The 24,153-nt window shown below is 37.1% G+C and overlaps 1 protein-coding gene and 1 long non-coding RNA gene across 2 annotated transcripts; both read left to right on the top strand.

Annotated features, from left to right (window-relative positions):
• Positions 1–35: 35 nt before the first annotated feature.
• On the top strand, positions 36–2,617 carry LOC114526989. Its single transcript, XR_003687380.1, has 5 exons — positions 36–102; positions 466–527; positions 868–928; positions 1,214–1,300; positions 2,034–2,617. It is a non-coding gene; the product is annotated as an uncharacterized LOC114526989 (long non-coding RNA).
• A 3,072-nt stretch (positions 2,618–5,689) lies between these two features.
• Positions 5,690–17,784, top strand: LOC114526852. The gene is made up of 11 exons (XM_028548379.1): positions 5,690–5,823; positions 10,001–10,081; positions 11,440–11,527; positions 11,979–12,023; positions 12,467–12,816; positions 12,997–13,074; positions 13,477–13,637; positions 13,957–14,385; positions 14,732–15,056; positions 15,496–15,630; positions 17,750–17,784. The coding sequence occupies exons 2-11, from the start codon at positions 10,042–10,044 to the stop codon at positions 17,782–17,784; spliced, it is 1,686 nt and encodes a 561-aa protein (XP_028404180.1). The 5' UTR covers positions 5,690–5,823; positions 10,001–10,041.
• The last annotated feature ends 6,369 nt before the right edge of the window (positions 17,785–24,153 follow it).

The following is a 24,153-nucleotide window of genomic DNA, read 5'->3' as shown; positions in this document are numbered from 1 at the left end:
GTTTTTACTCTATGTTTTACTGTATGTGAATGAGCGGAGTTTCCTGACTTTCAGATTGATATCTACAAAGAAAAGAAATATTTACAATCTGCTACGACGAAGGTACCAACAAATTATTATTCATGTATTTGGTAATATTCCGGCATTCGCAACCAGGAATAAAAATTTAACAATCTATTGAACTTTAATTTATGATATAACACATATAGTACGCGCGTGCTGATTGGCCGAGAAGCGTGTTTCTATAACTGCATGTATAGAAAGACGGAAGATGTTTTCTATTTCTTAAATAATTATCAAAGTTTAAAATGGTTTAAATCATGCACGACATCAAGTGTAACCATTTCGCTTTAAGTTGAAACTTAGCTTTAAGTTGTCATCTAATATCGTGACGATCTTAATCGTGCATGAAACTGTGGCCTCTGCCCGCACCTTAATTCATGACCGAGCAATTTCTCTCCCCAGACGAATTCCAGACTGCAGAAAACGAGACAAGAATTGGTGAAAATTCAAGATCAGAGAAAGGAGTAATTATTATACACGTTATATACATATTCATTCTCGCCTGTTTTTGTTCACTGAATTAGCACATTAAGTAATTGGCTTGATAAATCCTATAGAGACAAAGAAAGATAGTTCGTTTGCTTTTTTAAAAAAAAAGTAGGGTTTTTAAAGAATTTCTTATGAAATTCATTTTTCCGAAATTTTCATCTACCACATATAAGTGTTTTCTATACTACAAGCAGGCTTGCGTGCCAGATAGTGACACGTACCTTGGAAAAAATTAATTATAATACGCGGAATGTTATCATTATATACAATTAAAACAGAGATGTGAAAATGAAAAAATCTTTAATAATTTTTTAGAACGGAGACGGAATTGAATAGACTGAAATCTGAATGCGACACTTTGGAGAAACAGATTAAGGTGCGTGATACTGACTTATTTCATTTAAAATGAAGTAATGCATACTAGAGTAATATATTCAATAGAGGCAATAGCTTTGTTTTTTACTCACTATAGTAGGAGCTGCATGTGCAACTTTCAAAAACCTTTTTCTATATTTTATGGTAAAAAAATTAGAATAAATTAGTAAGGAGTAAAGGAATCATCGTCGCCCCAAATATACTTGATGTATATTTGTTAAATCTGCGTCATCACATGAATTTTGGTGAAATTCAAAAAACTGAATATTTCGTGTCTTTCACCTAGTGCAAGAAAGAGGCCTTTGATTTTCTTCATGAGTTTGGAAATTTTCAAGATGACTTGAGAAAAAGCGACAAGAGTCATAATAAAACGGTAAGAAGTAAGAAAAGATGTGAGTGACTTAACGATGTTAGAAAGTGTGAGTTATTTTAGAAAATTATCAGGCATTCTGTCTAAAAATGGTGACAGAATGTCTGAAGATGGTGACGGAATGTCTGAAGATTGTGACAGAATGTCTGAAGATTGTGACAGAATGTCTGATGATTGTGACCGAATGTCTGAAGATGTAACCGAATGTCTGAATATGGTGACAGAATGTCTGAAGATGGTGACAGAATGTCTGATGATGGTGACAGAATGTCTGAAGATGGTGACAGAATGTCTGAAGATGGTGACAGAATGTCTGAAGATGGTGACAAAATGTCTGATGATGGTGACAGAATGTCTGAAGATTGTGACTGAATGTCTGAGTAATATGGTGGCCTAATGTCCGGAGATGGTGACAGAATGTCTGCATGAAGATGGTGACAAAATATCTGAAGATTGTGACCGAATGTCAAATGATGGTGACGGAATGTCGTATAATTGTGACATAAAATCTCATGATGCATGGTGATAAAATGTCTGAAGTGGTGACAGAATGTCTGATAATGGTAACAGAATGTCTGAATATCGTGACTATCGAGAATGAAAGTGTGCGGGATTTATCATATTTCCCCAGTTTGTTTCTTATCTCTAATATAATTTTCTATATTATAGTATAAACGAGCAATAACTATTTTTTCTGCTTGAATGCAACTAAAACTCATTCTAATCTTGTATTAAGGAATGTTGTGCCAACGACGATCTGCCAACATTATTGTGTGAAGCAAGCGGTTACCTTTCAACAGAGAGACAGCTGAGAAATATCAACAATAAATTGCAATCTTGGTTGGATAACAATAACAAATAGACAGTGAAAGATTTTGTGATACTCATGGTGGATTGTCCTGTATGGGGTATTTTCAAGGGGTCGGCCTTTCAACATTTGCAAATGTTGAGCGTATAACGGTTACTTGAAATATCAAGAAAACATGCAGATTATGAAGTAAAACTCGAGGGAGCAATGAGATGGAAGGTCAGTTGAGGACTAGAGACGCGCTTGAAGGATTTAAAAATCGAGGTTTAATTTTAATTTCGAGGAAGAAAATCTCTCTAAGCAAAGCCAAAGAAAGTAGAAAAATTATATTTAACAATCATGTTTTATACATATATAAATATTTTGACATATTGTATATTCTGTATCTGGTTATTTGAATGCACCTATGTTCCGTTGTAGAGACGTTTGAGTTTACAATTTTAATCCTGCATTGAGGCAGGGCGTAGCGATAAATTTTGTGGTCACGTGTGATATCGCTACGTTATGCTTCCGTATTCTTCCATTTGAGTGGCAAAAAGACTGTCAATACCGACATATTGCGGTGAAAACCTGTGAACTAGATATCGATTCGATGAACACAGTTCTTGGCGGTCATATAAGTCGATGAAATATGATAATGGCTTAGGTAATCGTAAGACATGGGAAGAAAATAAGCGGCCATATTTGTGACAGTCGCTGATCTGAATACGTAGACTAGATAGTTCATGTATAGTATAAAAATCATATACATTTCAAAATAAATAAGCGTGTGCGCTTGGATTTAAACAGCGATTATGCATATAAACATTTATATTTTATCAATAGAAATAGAGAATAGAAATTCTTTACAGCCGTTTGATAGAAATTTAATATGTTGAAAGCAAATTATATATGAGAGGTTTTGGCTTGTATTTTGCGATATACCGAGTGTATTTACTGATCTGATGATATAACCTTGATATATCACTACTATAGCAATCTAAAAGTAAAACAAATCAATATTCAAAACCTAATTTGAAAGAAATAATCTGTCACGCGAACCTTTCAAAAGGTGTTTCTGAGTACAGTACTGTCCAGAATCAACCGCTACCTAGAAACTACAGCCTAACCGCAACCGAACCGCAACCGCGGTTAGGTTATTTCTGGACAGTACTGTATGTCTACTAATAGTTTTGTCTAGAGCTTCAGTTTACATTGGATTTCAAGTCAATGCCGTGTGTTTACAGCAACGCTCCTAAAGCCGTATTCCCCCTGGTAACTTATATGCCCTGTGAATACAGATTGTTAAAACATCTAATTTGAAATTAGTTGTCCCGTGTTCATCTCTTTTTTGTCGATTCTATTTGGTAAAAGCAACAAAAAAATTCAGTTTTAAAACCAGGGTTTTATAGTTATTTGAGCCAATATAAATTGGTGCAACAAATATCTGAGGTAACCAGTTTTAAATTGGTACTTCTTTTACAGTGCGGGTCTTCGTGTATTATTAATTCTTGTTAATTTGCGGCCAGAAAATTGCTGAAATTCTACTTCTTAAGTTAGCGTGAAAACTGCAAACCGCCGGAGAAAGTATAATTCATGTAGCTACACCTACTTTAAAGTATACATGTTTAATGCACGATATTTGAATTTACCCATTCACGAGCAAACGTTAATAGTTATTTTGACGGTTGAGTCCAAGCGGGCACAACGTACAACGGACCTGATAGAGCCGGCGTTGAATGACTATAATTATATCTACCGACTTTTGAAACGGAATTTACTTTTAATCTGTTTGAATATACTGTCATTACTGGATATTTTTAATCAATCTTGCGATGTGAACGACCAGCTAAAATATCATGCCGAATTTTTTTCTAGCAAGCAAACCGTCGCCGGGGTTGCTAGCTCACCTGTCGCTGAAGTTTGCACATTTCATATATGCAATGTAAACTATCTTGCCGAGCGGTTAATAGAGCCAGTTACGCTCATAAACAACAAAAATTAATCCGGGGTGAACACAAATGTTATGTAAACACGTTCATACTTCGCCTTATTGTTAATGTCTTTTATGCTATCGTACGGCTATATTTCACTGCCATTTGTTGAAGTCGACACGATTCCGACAATTTTGCCATCGTGAAATCGTCGAAACACCGCGACGGATCATTCGTGACTACAGTTGGCTTTAATCGCAACAGATGTTTGGCTCCCACGGTAAATTTCATTGCTATAGATTAGCATATTCATTCTCATTGCCAAAAATTGCATCCAGTACGCTGTAATCTTAAATCACTAAAAACTTGTGCCTTTTCGATAGCTTTATTTGTGCATGCATTTCATAATTGGCTGCTTCAAAAAATTTATGCTGCAAAAGCTCATTTATTTGCCGTCAGCTTTAGAAAGATGTCTGTATATAAAAGCATATTTATTGCATGAACGAGTTGTAAGCCATGCAGGCTTAGTTAGGATAATCGGCTCATGGGCGACTGGTCAACAATATAGGATCAGTCAGCTCAAAAAGCTATTACGAATAGTTTACTTGCTTCCCTATACGGGCTCGCTTCAAAACTCGCAGAACCGTTTAAGCAAGTAAAACTCGCAATAAAAGCCTACTAATGCATGTAAACTAATGGTTTTGAAGATTAAAGACAATTTCTCGCACAGAGAAACCACATTTCCGGATTTCATTGGTTAAAAAGCATTTAGCCGGCACTCGATAAATTTTTCGTCGTGCTGACATGGGAGACGGGCTGCGGTCGTTGAAATGCGGTATGAATATTGGATGTGTCGTTTTAATCTATCCGCAATTGGTTTAACAAACATTTAATTCCCTTGCACGAGGAATACTTTGCGTGATTATAATGCAGGCAATAAGGTACAAACATTATCAAGCTCATAATAGAATGGCAACACTTTGTTTAACAAAGGATTACCAAACGGATTACGATCTCAAAAAATTCAAATATGGTAATCGGTTATACTTTGAATTATAACAATTTTCCACCTCAAGGTACAGGAGAATTGAAGAAATTAGTTGCCCTTACGGTATATGAGAAAATAAAATAGTTGAAAATTGAAATTTTTTTTTATAATTTTCGTCTTTTAGTAGATGGAAACGATAATATATAAACGCTATGTTGTAAAAGTTTCCATATTTGCACATCCGTAACTTATCCACGCATTCACATGCACCAAAAGACGAAAATCAGCTGTGATCGTTTCTTTCCATCTTTTCGTTAGTCACCACGCTAGTTTATCTTCTTGAAATTCGGTAAAATTTTCAGATGAATTGAGATTAATTCTTCAACATTTAGATATACACAAGCATTGACACTTCAGAATCGAGTCAATAATGAGCCAATTTGAATTGTAATATTTAGTATAAGATATAGTGTGTGAGTGATTGTGCGAGCAAGATATAATTTCATGTTGATACAGGCTACCAGGTGAGCGAGATGACCAGATGTTCACTTCCCAGTATTCATAACTACCATGAATAATCGTTTTGCATCTTAATATGCATGATCATGACCGTTTAAAACGCTTTAACCCACATGCAACACGTTCAGTTCATGTTTGAAAGTTCGCCGATATCTACGTTTCTAAATTTTGGTTCGTATATGGATTTTTCCTTTCAGAAGTGAAAGGAATTGCAGGGAATTATAAAAGAATCCGACGGCGGACTCTGTCCCGTCCAAAGACAACTCAACTGTAAGAACATTTCAAGACGTTTTCAGTGGTATGATTATCGCTTTTGTAATGACTATATAATCCTATTAGAAATAATTTTCTTGTTGTTTCTGACTAAATCCTCACAGAAACAAAGAACGTAGCTCTTATATTTCACCGAAATTCGAGTGCCAAATTCTCCAGACGTGTAAGACAAAATATTTAAACTCGTAGCTTCAATAAAAAATTGTGCATTTTGAAATCGACTATGCCTATATATATTTATATATATATGTGCTATATACTCTAATACTCAGTGCGCCTGCAAAAATTTCATAACAGAGTTACCTATAGCATAGGATTGAAAGTAGTCCAGGAACGAAGAGTGGAATCGTGCAAAAATAATGTTTAAAAGGAGTGATAACGTGATGGGAAACTGAACCCATGAATTGTCGACTTGAAACTGAGACCATGAATAGTTGTATTACGGCCGAAAGTTTGTAACTAATTTAGTTACACGTTTCCGTACGTAATACCAAAGTATACAAAATATGCCAACTTCGCATGGCTATATTTGCCGCAATTTACAGAATTTCGCGGGCAAACCTTGCTTTTGCACTAATATAACTACGCTCTTTCTAGCTCTCGTGGTTTATTTCCTTCTTGTTACTCCTATCGTGAATCGTGAATAGTATAATTTTTGTGCATTTGATGTTTTCATTGATCATAAATTTAAAATTGGTTGAAACCAGCTTCAGTCGCGGCGATGATCGCGCGCGATGAGTCACGCGTGACGAGTCGCGCGTGATGAGTCGCGCGTGATGAGTCGCGCGTGAGTTGCTAATTGCATTTCCTCACCATGATATAGCTATATGAGTTTTACACACGAAACTGCTTTCGGTATTTCAGTGCTACCATAATCCACGGTTAAATATAAGTGTGCCTAAATGTAGAAAAGTACATTATTATGAGGATTTCTAAAGTAAACATGTCAGTTTCTATGCCAGTTATGTACTAAGAGAGCAGGGGGGGGTAAGTTATGTACTGTGGGGACAGGGGGGTAAGCCCATAGCTGAATGATGCAATATAAAATTTTACCATAGAAATGTTAAATTTGCACGAATGGTTGGCTAAACAATGTGTTTGAGGCGACTGCTAGTCGTAATTTAGGTTGATCAAGAGTATCTTGGAACTTAGAAAATGATACAAGCGAATCCTGCACAACAAAACCAAAGGCTGTGTAGATGGTTTTCAATTTAGTTTTTTTTATCGTTTTGATGACCTGAAGACACTTGCGTTATAAGGTAGTTCACTTTTATCTGTGGGGAAGGAATTGACAAGAATTGTGAACTGCGATTCCATTCCGCAAGAAATGTATAGTCGAGAGTTTTACAGAAACGGACCTCTGTTGCACTGTCCAGTCGAAAATTTCCCGTTATATCAAACTGGCTCCAGTTTTTACCGCGTAAACATCAATTTGCCGCGTAAATATCAATTTAGTGTATTCGCGCATGAGAGCGGGCATTAAAAGCCTTGAATTAACGAAAATATTACCGTATGCGGTATGCTCATATATATACTACTATCTTTAAGTTGCGTGTTCATTAGTCAAATGAAGAGGGAATTGTTTCCTTTTATCTTATCTTGAAGTGCACGTGCGTCATGCAAGAGTCAAGTAGCTTTTTGCGGGTACATTTCTATAATAATTATATAGCCATTAGCTTCGACAGCAATTGAAAATGTTGTCATATAGAAGCGTATCGTGTTCAATAAAGCAGCCATATATTTGCAGTATATTCTCCCCCTTTTATATTGTAATAGTTTATGTGTTTAAAGATGGCAAAACTACGGAGATTGAACTAGTTCTTCACTAAGTTTACCTAATTGATTTTTCAAAATGGGTTTTATATATCCATATTCCTAAGCCGAGAACTTACAACCTCAAGTAGCTTGACATGTATGAAGGACATGTTATCAAATGCTAAACGATGCAGTGCAGTGCTCCTCAGAAAAATAGAAGAAGCTAAATCTACTTACATTATTATGTGATTCTGCAATAATATACATGAATATAACAGAAAATTTCACGATGTTTTGACCTATAAAGGCTTTGAATTTTCTAGTATATTTTAGACCTTCGCTACACCGGGCGTTTATGATGTCATTGACGAAGGAAGCTGACTAAAGAGTAAAGTTTTTCTAATAGTCTGTAGTTATTGACTAATTTTTCAAAACAATAGCTGTCGCAAATCGCAATGGCGAACTGTACATTTTGCCTAGAAGCAGCCGTGTTAGTTTCTACTATTTTTCATAGCGAATTGCTATTTGTTGTTTTTTAGAATTGTTAGAAATTGATGCATATATGCATGGATATATCATTTAAACGCATTTTCTTATAATGTATATATACTCAATTTATCTTACACGGCAAAGATGGTCCAAATAGTAAGAAATAGCACGAATTGGGAAATATCGAAATATCGAAATAGGTAATAATTCTCTAGTTATACTTATTGTAATCATGCAGCAGCTATTTAGTCTATTATAGGTAACTATATAAATTATTACATACATGCAGCAGTATTGTTTTGGCGAAATTCGTATTTTTTAAGTGGCTGCATGTAGTTGTACAGAATTAGGAAAATTTTATAGTCAGCTTATTTCATTGATTGATGGAGCTACGTTATTTAGATAGTGTTTGCTTGATGCATATATTCGGGGTCTTTATCGTTCAATCTCTTATTCTCCTTTCAAAGACAGCCTGGCGGATCTGATATATTTTGAAGTTGTTGCAATAAGTTGCATATCTCATGCACTGTCATTATGTCACATCAAAGCTTTTGTAGCCACAAGATAAGTTGTAAAATGTTGGAATACACTTGCAAATTGGAGTGAAAATTTCAGGCGCACCATCGCAATCCATTTTCCATGAGATTTTATGCATCACACGTGTGGTTTTGATCGTATCTCGTTAGAAACATAGCTTCTCGTGTCACGCATTGCTATTTTAGTTTGGTTGAATTCATTTTGATAATTACATGGGAGGGATTCTCGAGGGGTAAAAGAATCAATATTCATCTCGATTAGCATTTTATTCATCGACTCTATCTCTATAATGACAGCACGACTTTGCAGCTAAATTTGACTGAAAGCGCGGGCACTTTAAAACACTTTGATAAGCCTTATACCTGATGCGTGCATTTAATGTCCGTTTTTTTATCCATTTCACCCGATTGTCATATGTTGTTGACATGCTCAATTTTGGAAACGTCAAAATCGAACGCTTCCCATATTTAATCAACTCGAAATACCCGCGCTATTGAAAGGGATTATAATTTAGTTGTTTTGATCGCGATATGCATGCAGAAGTCATATAAAGAGGATTTCCATTGCGTTATGCATTAGCGTGATATCAGTTCTTGCAAGTGGCTTCCTTTGCGCTGTCTTAATGCTTTCGAGTGCAAAGTGAGCATTTGAGGATCTTCATCATTTAAGGATCTGCCGTATATTTTAAAAGTCCTCGTGCATCCATGAAGCTAGTGTGACATAGTGTTCGCTAAATGATACGTGACTTGTGTCGATGAATGGAATATTTGGAAAAGCTTTTGGGCGAGCGAAAATTGGAATGGAATAAATTCGAGGTGATTTGAGTATTTGAGTTTGGGTTCTTGAATATCAATGGCAAATTTCCCTGTAGTTTTTTCAGACTTTCATTTCAGTTCAATCGAATGTTACTATATCGGCGAGCACCTGAAGCAGATTATAAAGCATGTGTAGCATATGTTATCGTAATTTGCAAAGGCACTTTTGCTATAAAGATAGCTCAGCAAATAGTTAACCTGAGGGGCTGACAACTTAATAGCTAGTCTCCGGGCTTTTGTCCGGTCACATTTGTCCGGGCTTGAAACTTTCGGTAGAATGGCTTCACTATTCGTTCACTGTAGGAAGGTAGAATAGATAACTCATAACTGGACGCTATTTTGATCGGCAAACTTTTGCACTAACCGTAGCGAAACTTCAACTACTCTCTTAAATCGGCACCAGAGAGTCGTCTACAAATGTAATCCATTAAAAAACTGTCATTACATAATTATACATACTTTGAATGTAAATCCAGCTCACAAGTAGGATGATGTACATTTTACTAAAACAAAAGTTAATTGCTTTCTTGTTTTCTTCTGCCTATTGTGCGGTTGTGACTACACACAACTTGTATTGACGTAACTAATTCTTCGTTTTAATTTTAGAGCAACGAATATACGTATATACAGACTCTAGGGAATCGAAGATGAACGTTGAAAGATCCGATTGTACTCCTGACGAGAAAGGTAATTTCATGTATCTGGGTTTTTTATGAATATATGTTCATGTCACAAACTATTTCACACAATGAGTCCGCGATACGTTGCTGTTTGATAGCGGATACACCAATGAAGAGAAAAAAACTTGTAGTGTAAATTTATATGAAAAGCATTAAAAACGGGGGAATTTGTAAAATCATCGTTTCCTATTACGATAATTTGATGATTTAATGAAGATCTGTGGCCCAGTTCAAAAATTAAGTGATAATTATAATTTAATTAACCTTTCCTTTTGAGGACAGGATTATTCACGCGTGGGTTCTTCAACAGCAATACACTAAACTGCACAGGATCCTTAATTTTCGTCTTGCCTTTCTAAAAACTCTTCTAACGATCAGGGTTATCCGAAATCGGGCACAAAATTAAATACCTCTCGAAGTAAGTCCGAAATTGAAGTATTCCTTTGAGCAAGTAGCTATAATCTGCTCATTTTTGCTTCAATTTTATTATTAACATAACTAGCAGGCAACTTTGAAGTTAATTTTCATATGCAAATTTGCTGTAATTCCACTGGTAAGGCAAATTCGCTGATGACAGGCATAATTATGGAAATAGTTGGCAATGCATGACTTCTATGTTTGGATTGTCGAAATTGAAATCCATTCCGCAGTTTTTAATCAATTTTACGTTTTGTTATACTTTATAAAACAAGTCGAAATCTTGTGTTTTGTGTAGTTGTAAGAAGTATAGTTACACCTCACTAATATATAATAACACCATTTTCGTGTTGAGCTCAATACGATACACTTAATAGGGAGCTTAAGCAGTGACTACGAGTACGACTACGAGAACGAGATTCGTCATTCTTGTGCGTTGTTTGCTACGCCATCAGTCAAAACTCGTAGTCGTTGGGCTTTTGAGAACGATTTTTTGGCAAATTTCGTACTCGAAAGCCCAACGACTACCAGTTTTGGTTGATAGCGTAAGCAAACAACGCGCGAGAATGACAAATCTCGTACTCGTAGTCGTTCGTACTCGTAGTCACTGCTAAAGCTCCCTAATGTATGCTCCCGAGGGAAATAGTAAGTTTTCTTTTCCCCAGAGTCTGCATGCTTCCCGAGACGAAGTCGAAGTAAACATTGCCGGAGACTCGAGGGAAAACAAAACTCACTATTTCCCGAGGTAGTGTACATTAAGTGCTTTGTTATATAGGAACAAAAAAATACATGTTACACAACAATTTCATTTAAAAAAAATCACTTTACTTTGTTATGACAATATGCGGGCAACAATTTTTCACTTGTTTCCCAGGCGGGAAACATTGCACCAATCACATTTAAAATACACAGCACCTATATAACAATTCTCACTGTTCTTTCTTTTAGGTCAACTGCCCGAGGCAAATTCTGATCAAGGACTGTTGGAAACGTTCAATCTTGCTCTGTCCAACATCATCAGAAACCCCAAAGAAAGGTAATGACTGGACACTGATCATCATCAAAAGCATGATAAAAACCCATCCAAAGCATGATTTCACAACACGATTTGTTGCATACGATTGTCAGTCTGGCGAATAAAATAGTATAGTACTATACCTATATCATATTTTTGCTCATTTTCCCTAGAGATATTCAATAAATACCGTTTGCATACGTGTTTATTTGATCACTTACGCCATGATTAGAGTCGCTTACGATGAAATGCTTAGCGCAAACAGGCCATATTAGATTAACGCAGGTGTCTCTGTGTGAAATCCGGTTATCCTACTGAGTAGGTTGTCCCCTGAACGATGATCTAGGAAAGTCTTAAACTACGCACAGCGCAAGCTATCATACGCGCGATAAAGGTTCAGCATTAAAAATGATTGAATTCATCTTCATCACCTTAACCTGATATTATTCATACGAAGCATGTTTCTTTTTAGTCCAATTTGTTCCTCTGAATTTGTTTCCAGACCGAAGAAGCAAAGGTTTGTACAGAAAGATTAGCCTTTGTTTGTGTCCATATCCTTTTCATCTATTTTTCGATTAAGAAAGTTTTAGAAGATACATCAGCGTTATTTCAATGAAACTGATTATATGAAAATTCACAAAACAGTCCAGGGAGAAAAGCCGGATGAAGACGATCTTATCGGGAACATTATTATGACTTTTATGAGTGCCACTGATTTCGAATGGGTCAGCTTCGTAGGATTAAGAGGGACATTTAAAAAAAGGTTGAGCATTCTGAATGCTGATCGCCTTCACTTTTTAACACACTTATAATCTTCAAAAATGGCTTCCAGAAGCGTATCCAAATCCTCTGCAAATCCTAAAATACTTTTACCATATCAAAAATCTCCTACGCTATTTTTCTTATCGTTTTAAGTCATTTTAGTTGGTGAATTAAAAGTATTTTTCCTTCCTTGTACAGGCCACAGACATCTGACGATGATGAGCGAATTTCTTCAGAATCGAATTTTGATTCTCGTGCTGAATGCAAAAATGAAATCATCGCCTCCGACGAACAACCAATAAAGCAAGAAGACTCACAAACTCATTTTGACGACTACAGGGAGTGGATAGACGGGAATGAGAAGCGTCGATATTGTCTGACGTCACGCGAGGCTCAGTCTCACTCCTCTGGCTGGGCCATGAAGTACACAAACAATCATAACAAGTACGTCTTGAAGAAAACGTGCGTGGGAGTTTTGATGTGTTCCGAAAACTGCCGTTTTAAAGATGGCACAAACATTCGAATTCGTCCAGCGATATCCGATAAAGGTAAATAGAGATTGGAGGAGTGGTATTGGGCATTCTTAATCCCAAACTTTTGTTGAATTGTCGCATTAGTAATAATAGAATTCGATCATAGTAATCGCAGTGTGGTGACTGTGGTCCAAAATGTTTTACTCGCTCTTTAATATCATGTTCCATAGCTTAAATTAATGTATTTTGATGTAGTGAGAGAACGTCAACTTGGCCAACAGTGTCCAAACTCTGAATGCAAGAATGGGCGTATTGTTCACAGAAAATGTTCCGGTATGTTCTTCACATTCCATCTCTCGCATTTAGATTGAGGCTATATAGAACAGTGAAGTCTCCAACTAGACATTTTAGATTTAAATTTTATTCCATAGTATTTGAGTTAAAAGGTGTAATTATCCCATTTAACATTGACTTATCAACCTTCCAAGCTAAAAGGACTAAAAATGACTGGTCTCAAGGTGTTAAGTTGAGAAAAAAGAGAAAAGATGCATGATCAGCGATGAATGATGATGAAAATAAAATTTACCTTACAAATCGAGGCTGTGTGCTAAACTAGACATTGTGAATCGTTGTGGTTGTAGTTGTAGTTCTATCTACCATAATGTTGTCATAACATGCACCTAGCATACGTGTATTTGCTACCGTGTAACCATTGGTGATGTGTGTTTATTCCAGGAAACAACGGTTACCCAGTGACCCATTTCTGGGTCCATCACATGGATCACATTCAATTCGAGTCAAAGGGAACTCACGACCATCCAAAACCAGAACCAAAGAGATCGTCCATCAAAAAACGAGACGATCAATCAAGAAAATGCAGTTCAGACGAAAATTTGGTATGAATGCATTGCTACTTTTGCTTCGCTGATTCTAGAAATAAATAAGACTGTATTTAAAACCCCTCTTCATAAAATTTGGGTTAGGTTTTAAAAGCTTTAGAAGTTAACGGTTTCTTCAATATTGAATAATTGTAACAAATTCAAATAATTTTCACCATTACATTTCACCATTACATTTTTAAGATAAACTAGAAGTTAATTTAGGGTCATCTCCTTGGATAATTTCATTGATGAATGTATTTTCAATTTCATTTCTTGTGTGTTTTCGAAAGTATTCCAAAATGGGATCAATATGGAATATCGATATATCTTTCAGGTGCCTCTCGAGGGCTACGCTACCTACACACATCCATTCCTACCACCATACTTGCGCTCTGAAGATCTCAATAGCTTTGCCCGATATGTGAACTATCACAGCGAATACATCAGGAGCTGTGACGTCACCGACGGCAATGAGCACGTGAGCGTTGCAACCGTGCCGATGAGAGAACTAGCACGAGAAATTTTCTCGGAAGAGAACAACGATGCCAAGTTTTCCGAGGCATACGTATTGTGTCGAACGCTGCCGAATTACTTTCCCGGATTTGATTTACTAGAATCTCGACTTTTATCCTGCGCTACCCCCGAATGTCCGCTGGTGTTGGCGACGTTGTATCGTTCAGGAGGGGTGGATGGAATTTTGGAACATATCAAACATTTGACGGTCATGTGCTCATGTCCATTGCAGAAAATACGCGTTCCAAAGGTATTTTGTCTTCACTTTTGCTCATTCGTTTTTCTACACGAGACGGAGAATGTCGTTGTCTAGTAAATTACGCTAATTTGCGCCAGTCTAGGCAATATTATAAAAATGGACCACTACAACATAGATTGAAATTAGTAAAACTGCCAGGAACGGTTGCAAAATGTTGTAAAATGGTCCAGTTATAGCCATGCAAAATTTGAAATTGTATACTTTTGCATTCGTGTTAATTTTGTTTATCATATTCTGCCAAAGCTACCACCAAGGTAATATTTTTCGTATATAGCAATATTTCTCAGTCAAACTTTGTACTTTTACTGATTTTTGTGACCATTTATTCTTTTTTCAGTGGCATTACCTCGTACACGATTTCTCTCGTGAACTGAAAACATTAGCGGTCGAAACAATCGTGAATCTCATGGTCGATGCGCAAATGCAGACGTTGTTGAGCGAATTTCAGTACAAAAGCGTCAGTTCACTCTACAAGATGTTGCGTCAGAGGATGATGGGTACACTGAGAAGCTTCGAGGAACATTACAGGATATGTAGGTACGAGTTGATGTTGAGGATACAAGATCCCCGAGTCTTGGCGTCCGCCGAGGATATGTTGGCTCGCCTGCAATCACAGTATTGTTCCGGAAAGGAATTCCTGAACATCGATGCTTTGATTAAAGGTGATAAATATTTGCAATTCATGATGATGCTAAAAATTCGTTTTGTGCATGCCTTTTGATCGTAAATAAAAAGCTTCAAAATTATCAATAGGCCTTTCGCTTTTCGCTTTCAAACGCGCAATGCGTGACGTAGTTTGATTGTCAAGGCTAATTTGATTTGTGATTTCGCCATGTTCAGGAACGATTGAGGTTTTCTTACAAACAAAATCGCTTCAAAGCAGAGCGATGTCACAACTCAGTGGCAACAGTATTGAAGGTTGAATAACTATTGTTAGCAATGCTACTAACAGGGTGCAGCACAATATTCACTATTATTTAAAAAACGTTTGTCAACATGATCATTTCTACGCGTGTATTCTTCACGGTATACATTACAATATGCCTTGGAAGAAGACGACTTTGATCTGGTATTGAACTGACATCATCTTTTTTCTGGCAGATGGGATAATAGGTGATCAAGTCAGGGAGTTCTGGTATTTTTGGGGAAGCGATCTGATTTCATCGGCAGTATTTCCGGCTGCAAAGAAAATATATGATTTCACATTGTGTCGACACCATCATTGTTCAATTGCAGGTACGTTCAACACATCTGACCATGATTACACTGATTAAATATACCAGCATATGGTATACTCCACCTTGGTAAAAAAAAAATAGTGAAGGTCCAATATACCATCATATCAGTGCATGGTAAACTCAACCTTGGTAATAAAAAGATTAGTGCAGGTTGAATATACCAGTATGTGGTATACTCAACCTTGGTATAAAAAATAGTGACGGTCGAATATACCGGTATATGGTATATTCGTCCTTGGCAAAAAAATTGTGATAATCGATATATTTTTTCTCGTGTATTCTACCTTGTACTCAAATTGTAATTTTTAATACAACCTGTACAAGAATTGGCTTTGAGAATTGTTTTTGTTCTAGACAATAGCGATCATCCGACCGCCATGCGTGTCCAAGAAGGATTTATTTCCCTGATGGATTGGCTGCAGAAACGAAGTATAATACCACATTCTTTTCATGGTAGGTAATATTGATCCTCCTCATCAGGCGATTTCAATGAAGGAATCGCACACAACAACCGGAGGGGAGGGGGGCACCGGAACCACCGGAACGACCGGGTTGACTGCACCCACCGCCCTTTGCTAACGGGGAAAGGCGGGAGCCTCCCCGTTCCTTTTGCTATAGTATTGCAATACCTTTCATTCAGCGTTTTATCTTAATTTCAAATATAAAACTATGGCTATGTTATATTGAATATGACGACTTAAAATCCAATGATATCATTGAAATAAGTTCTACTGAGAGTCTAAAAATCTGTGTGTACTTACAGGCTCACATTTTTCACCATGTGGCAAAAGAAAATGTGTCCTTTTCTAAATGTCTGCCTCTCACGCCCCTGAGTGGTTCCTGTGCCCCTTATAACAGCGAACAGGAATTTACACCTGGAACTTCGTGTTTAAGAGACTGATGGTTGCATTTTTTTATTATTAATTAATTCCCCCGCCATTTTTCTTGCAGTTTGGACGCAATCGTGCGGGAAATCACGAAATTCGACCGCAGAAAAATGTGGCTTCACTTATGTTCCTAACAAACTCCCGGTGTTAATATCGTACCCAGGCTCATATTCCAGCGAATACCCATCTCGTGGCTGCATTCCGACACCACATTCTGAGCTAACGTACATATGAAGCTGTCAGTTTTAATAATTGCGTCCTGTTAGCGCAAGAGATTTGCTAAATCACGACATGTGTATGTTCCAAGGCAAGGTGGAATATGAAAAGCATTAGTTTCACTCATCCTGTCCATCACAAGCGTAGCCGGCTATCAATCCAAATTTGTCAGCCGAAATGGCAGCTTTTAATAACTGTTAAGAACTTTAATACATTTTTTAAGATATAAAAGTTATTAGAATTATATGCCTAATGGCGAAGAGACGCTAAAATAAATAGCCCTTGAGCACGTTCCGTAGCACACGTGCTTGTGTTGTGTCGGTAAAGATTTGTGGTGTATTGGTGAAGACAAGGGACTCGCAATTGGTATAGGTTGATGGTGCGAATCCAGGTAAAAATATTTTTCACCATCACCTGTAAAAAATTCAATAAATAACTAAGATTCATCGCTATGCACTTAGTGTTGGAGACAATGATCTCGAAGGCGGCAAGCTATGGTTTGAATCCAATTAAATCTGTTTTTCATTATGACCTGATTCATTATGAAATACGCGTCAGTCGTTCAGAAGAAGATCTCGTGGTCTTGTTATAGTAAATTATAAACGATATAATAAATTTAAAAATGCCTGCCATTCAGCACAAGATCTCGGAGTCTAGTGGCGTAGACAACCCTCTACCAAGTGGTAAATCGATAGTTCGAATCCTACTATGACCGTTTTTATACGCTGATTCGTTTAAGCTCTGTTCACACGATCACCGGATTGCTATCGGAAGAGATCAAATTTTGAAGTTAATGGGAAAGACAGTGCTGTTTTCTAATTTTGGAGCCCAGAATAAAGATATAAAATCCACTAAATTAAGAAGCATTTATTAATAATTGTCACCTTGCAAAGGAAGCGAAGATGTTGGGACGAGCGGACACCGCGTGTAAACGCAGCTTAAGAGATTGAAGTAGCGTTTTTAATTGAACGGGGCCTTAATATCTGTTACCTATATGTTGAAGTGCAATTTCAGCTGTGAAATCAGTTGCAAATGTTGAAATATTTTAATGAGACTACGAAATCTGTGACCTGTGAAAAAATGCAGACTTGACCTCATTGAATATACAAAAACAATCGCACCGTAACCATTAGCTTCACCCGGGCCATATTTAACTAGCTTATGTTTAGATGATGAGCTCTTTTGCTGAAGGGTTTCATACTGTGCATGATATTTTAGCGTCAACACACGAATGGTTGATATTAGGTTAAATCTACGAATAAGGTATGTACAGTTGTGCGTTTTAGACACGAAAAAAATCATCATCAAACAAAACTGATAAACTCATTGAAACATGGAAATTTATGTACAATCCTTCGAAAAAGATTCAGTAAAATAAAATAGTGCAAAAATTTGCAATAAGTTTTACTGGTCTAGTGGTGAAGGTAATGCCCTCCCGGGTTGCAAATTGGGGGTTCGAGTCCAAGCATGTTCGTTTTTCATAACGTCTTTTGAGAAAAGAATAAAGTCACTTAAAAACGATAGCCATTGCGCAGAAGATCTCGTAGTCTAGTGGCGAAGAAAATCGTCTCCAGAGTGGTATTTCGATGGTTCGAATCCATGTGTACCTGTTTTTCATTATGTCCTTCGAAGAAAGGATAAAGTAAATTAAATAATTATAACCGTTTAGCGCAAGATTCAGTGGTCTAGTGGCGAAAGCAATGCTTTCCGAAGTGGTAAGTCGATGGTGCGAATCCAATTATCGCTGTTTATCATTATGTTCTTTTCTTATATCCTTACGAAAATGATAAAGTAAATTAAATAACCATGGCTGTTCAACACAAAATGTAGTGGTCTTATGGGGAAGACAGTTGTCTCCCAAGTGGTAAATCGATGGTACAAATCCGACCATAACCGTTTTTCATTATGAACTTCGTGAAAAGGATAAAGTATATTAAATAACTTTAGCTGTTCAGCACAAGATCTCGTAGTGTTGTGGTCAAGATGTTAGTCTTATGTGTCGACCGCCGAAGGTTCGAATCTCGTTTTAGATGAAAATTTTCGTTATTAATAAAACATGGTAAGGTTATGGTGAATAAATTGGTGTAGGCTTCCAACAATCACCAGTTAGCCTTGTGGTAAAGTCGTGGATTATCAAGTACAAGATCGTGTTATCAAGAACGGTACGGTACGTTTCTCATGGCGGTGGAATGCCAAAGAAAAAAAAGAAAAAAATGATAGGTATGTTGCTTGGGGGAGGTTTGTACTCGGTTAATCTTTACCAATCAAAGTTAATCTTTAGGGAAATCAGGGGATATGTAGGGTGAATGAGGGGTATATGAGTACAAAAAGACTTAGTAATAAAAAAAAAGTAGTTGGGCGGCCTCGGCTCCCGGGGCAAGGAAAAGGGTATAGGTGAGGAGGCACCATATAAAATGTTTAAGTCTTTTTGTACTCATTTAAACCTCTTTACCCCTATTTATCCCCCCATTTACTCCTATCTATCCCTGCTTTTACCTATCCTCATATATCCCTGATTACCCCCTAACACGATTAAATGTTTGAAGAAAGCTTGCTTTGAAAGTCAGGAAAGCCGGGGGAAAGAGAACCCCCCTCAGTCTACTCCTCGCCCAAGGCGAGGGCATATTCGCCCTCTCGCTCTACTCTCTCACACTCACAAATTCTCACTTTATTACCTTGTTCTTTTTCGGTTTATCCCGGGCTTGAACCATCGACTGTATACTTGGCAGATCATCGTCTTCACCATTACACCACCAGTTCTTGTGGTGTAAGCCTAGAGTTTCTTATTTTACTTAATCCTTTTTGGAAGGATCTTTGATAAAATAGAAGGAAAAAAACATTCCCATCTGGGACTCGAACCTCCGCCTTTAAACTCGGAGAGCACTGCCTTTACCAGTAGACCGCACGATCTTGCGGTGAAATACTACACTTTTTCATTTTACTGAATACCTTTTGGGTAGGATCTTAAGTGAAACTAACAATTTAAATGAGTTCCGTTTCATGTTCATGATTTTTTCTCGTCTAAAACGCACACAACTGTATATTATTCGTAGCTTCTAACCCAATATTAGCCACTTTGTTTAAAATGTCACATACAGTTACGCTGTGCTATAACGCACTAACTTTCCATAAGTTAGTTATATGCAGCTCAAGTGAAGCTAATAGTTACGGTGCGATTGTTTTGTATTTTTAATGAAGTGAAATCAAAGTAAAGTACGAGAATTAATAATGCATTTCAAAATAGGCTTAAAAGAAAAAAACTACAAGAATTAAGAATAGCCGAATTCATATTAGGGCGGATTCATATTAGAAACTCATCTTAGACGGGAAAGTTGATCGTAGTCGATCAGGAAACCCGTCTGAATATGAATTGGACTATATATGGATGAATTTATACGTATGATGGTTCGGGTAATGAGTAATCATTACGGTAATAATTTTGTTTAGTTTCCCTTAGCTTTGTTCCGTCCTTGACGGTGCTTATATCAGAAACTTGTCTGATTTATCCGTCTAAATGCGAATTTAAGCGAGTTTCTCTTCCTGACGGGTTCCCGTCCAACTTACCCGTCTGTTTAGACGGGAAAATTCGGAAGAGAAACGCGTCTGTGATTCACATCAGACGAGTTTCCCGTCTTCGATGAGCTTCCCCTCTAAGACGAGCTTTCCCGTCTGTTATATGAATTCGGCTAAAAATGTATGTGTATAACGCGTATAGTCATGAGGCAACAAGCATGCGCCTCGTACTCTCTTCATTAGATTACCGCGGATTGGAGCCTTTCAAGCAAACAAAGCAAATGAAGCCATTCTTCGAAGAACTTTCAAATGAAATAGTTATGAATCGTTGCCGTAACATTGTTGAGCTGCTGTTTGTTTGTTTGTTACCCCGGTTAACTTCGTAAATTGTGCTTTTGAACTGATCTTTTTCTTAGCGTATTTTATATTGGACGAATCGACTAGACCAGCTAGTGTTTCGACTCTTTATACAGCAAAGTCTTGAAATAAATAGTCAATGTCTGTTTAACTGGATATTTGCTTCATTTATTTGCGATTTCAGATGTAATCTTCGAGAGTACGACTACGAGGTATCGGGAATCCCGTCTGGAAGAGAAACTCGTCTTAAATTCATATTTAGACGGAAAAATGAGACGAGTTTCTGATATATATAAGCACGGTCAAGGACGGAACAAGGCTAAGGAAAACTATAAACAAAATTATTACAGTAATGATTACACATTACCCGAACCATCATACGTATAAATTTATCCACATGCAGCCACAGCCCAATTCATATTCAGACGGGTTTTTACTATTAACTTTCCCGTCTAAGATAAGTTTCTATATTTGATTTCACTTCATTAAAAATACAAAACAATCGCACCGTAACCATTAGCTTCACTTGCGCCGCATATAACTAACTTATGGAAAGATAGTGCTTTAAAGAACTGTATGCGATATTTCAGCGACAACATAAGTGGCTAATATTAGGTTACAACTTACAAGCTACAAATAAAATACAGTTGTGTGCGTTTTAGACGAGAAAAAATCATGAACCTTAAAAAGAACTCCTTTAAATTGTTATTTCATTTGAGATCCTATCCATAACATATTCAGTAATATAAAAAAGTGTAGCATTTCAGCGCAAGATCGTCCGTCCCAGATGGGAATGTTTTTTTTCTTCTATTTCATCAAAGATCCTTCCAAAAAGGATTAAGTAAAATAAAAAACTCTAGGCTTACACCACAAGAACTGGTGGTGTAATGGTGAAGACGATGATCTGCCAAGTATACAGTCGATGGTTCAAGCCCGGGATTAACCGAAAAAGAACAAGGTAATAAAGTGAGAATTTGTGAGTGTGAGAGGAGTAGTGCGAGAGGGCGAATATGCCCTCGCCTTGGGCGAGGAGTAGACTGAGGGGGTTCTCTTTCCCCCGGCTCTCCTGACTTTCAAAGCAAGCTTTCTTCAAACATTTAATCGCTTTAGGGGGTAATCAGGGATATATGAGGATAGGTAAAAGCATGGATAGATAGGAGTAAATAGGGGGATAAATAGGGGTAAAGAGGTTTAAATGAGTACAAAAAGACTTAAACATTTTATATGGTGCCTCCTCACCTATACCTTTTTCCTTGCCCCGGGAGCCGAGGCCGCCCAACTACTTTTTTTTTTTTATTACTAAGTCTTTTTGTACTCATATACCCCTCATTCACCCTACATATCCCCTGATTTCCCTAAAGATTAACTTTGATTGGCAAAGATTAACCGAGTACAAACCTCCTTCGAGCAGCATACCCAACATTTTTTCTTTTTTTTTCTTTTGCATTCCACCGCCATGAGAAACGTCCCATAGTGTGCTTGATACCACGATCTTGTACTTGATAGTCCACGACTTTACCACAAGGCTAACTGGTGATTGTTGGAAGCCTACACTAACTTATTCACCATAACCTTACCATGTTTGATTAATAACGAAAATTTTCATCCAAAACGAGATTCGAACCGTTGACTGTCGACACACGAGACTAACGTCTTGACCACAACACTACAAGATCTTGTGCTCGACGGATCAGTTTATTTAATTTACTTTATCCTTTTCACGAAGTTCATAATGAAAAACGGTGATGGTAGGATTCGAACCATCGATTTACCACTTTGGAGACCACTGTCTTCCCCACACGACCACTACGTTTTGTGTTCAACGGCCATGGTTATTTAATTTACTTTATCCTTTTCGCCAAGAACATAATGAAAAACAGCGATACTTGGATTCGAACCATCGATTTACCACTTCGGAAACCATTGCCTTCGCCACTAGACCACTGGATTTTGTGCTGAACGATTATGATTATTCAATTTTCTTTCTCCTTTCTTCGAAGGATATAATGAAAAACAGGTACACTCGGATTCGAACCACCGACTTACCACTTGGGGGACGATTTTCTTCGCCACTAGACTAGGAGATCTTCTACGCAATGGCTATCGTTTTTAAATGACTTTATCCTTTTCGCAAAAGACGTTATGAAAAACGAACATGCTTGGACTCGAACCCCCAATTTGCAACCCGGCAGGGCATTACCTTCTCCACTAGACCAGTAGAACTTATTATTGCGAATTTCGACACTATTTTATTTTACTGAATCTTTTTTCGAAGGATCTTTTTTGAATGAGTTTACCAGCTTTGTTTGATGATGATGATTTATTTTCGTGTCTAAATAACTCACATAACTAACGCACATAACTGTACATAGCTTATTCGTAGCTTTAACCTAATATCAACCATTTGTGTGTTGACGCTAAAATATCATGCACAGTATGAAACCCTTCAGCAAAGGAGCTTATTATCTGAACATTACTTACTTATATATGGCCCAGGTGAAGCTAATGGTTACGGTGCGATTGTTTTTGTATATTCAATGAGGTCAAGTCTGCATGATTTCACAGGTCACAGATTTCCTAGTTTCATTAAAATGTTTCAACATTTGCAACAAATTTCACAGCTGAAATTGAACTTCAACATATAGGCAACAGATATTAAGGCCCCGTTCACACTATACCGGATTGCTTCCAGAGTGAGTAAAATGTTGTTGTCAAATTAAAAGGCAGTAAAACATTTTACTTTCAGTGTTTGAAATTAATATACCAAATCTATCAAAATAATAAACATTTGCTACTAACCATCGCCTTTTAAAGGCAAACGAAGATATCGTGACGTGGCCTCTACTCAATAACTCTACTTCTCTTAAGCGGCGTTTAAATGCGGTCACAACATCTTCGCTTTCCGTTGTAAAGCAACGATAGATTTGATATATTTATTTGGCCTCAGAAATTAAGAAACAGAACTGTCTTTCTCATTAACTTCAAAATTTGATCTCTTCCGATAGCAATCCGTTGATCGTGTAAACATGAATCAGCGTCCACAGTCCACTATTTTGAAATGTTGAAAACTCGCTATTGACGATCAAAAACTGCTCTCAAATCCTTATAAGTACATTAATGTTGTCGGCACTTTGACACCACTAAACACCCGTTATTTACTGTCTTTCCGTTGCTCCTTCGAAACAGCGCTGTGGTAATTATGCAACTTTAGTTATCTGTCTTTACTGCGATTATATATATATTATATAATTAAGTATCATAAATCAGTATGAAGATAACAAGTATCGAGTTCGAAATCATCTAGGTAGAGTGCTCAATACCGTATGGTAGAGCGAGATAATAACAATAACAATAACAATGACAAACTGGTTTATTCCATTAAAACTTTATTACGACAAATTTGTTTCGTATGGCAAGCAAAGCTTACCACACTCGTCATGTAACAACTGATCGCGTTTATGAGCGCTATGAAATATTATATGCTTAATTCGGTCGGTGACGTATCGGATAACAACTTTTGTTATCATGAATCCTTACTACTCGGTTCC

Source organism: Dendronephthya gigantea, unplaced genomic scaffold, assembly GCF_004324835.1.
Source record: "Dendronephthya gigantea isolate DGI-Jeju-01 unplaced genomic scaffold, DenGig_1.0 000042F, whole genome shotgun sequence".
NCBI classification, from domain to species: Eukaryota; Metazoa; Cnidaria; class Anthozoa; order Malacalcyonacea; family Nephtheidae; genus Dendronephthya; species Dendronephthya gigantea.
The sequence above is the reverse complement of the archived record's forward strand: the minus strand, read 5'-3'. Positions and strand labels throughout refer to the sequence as shown.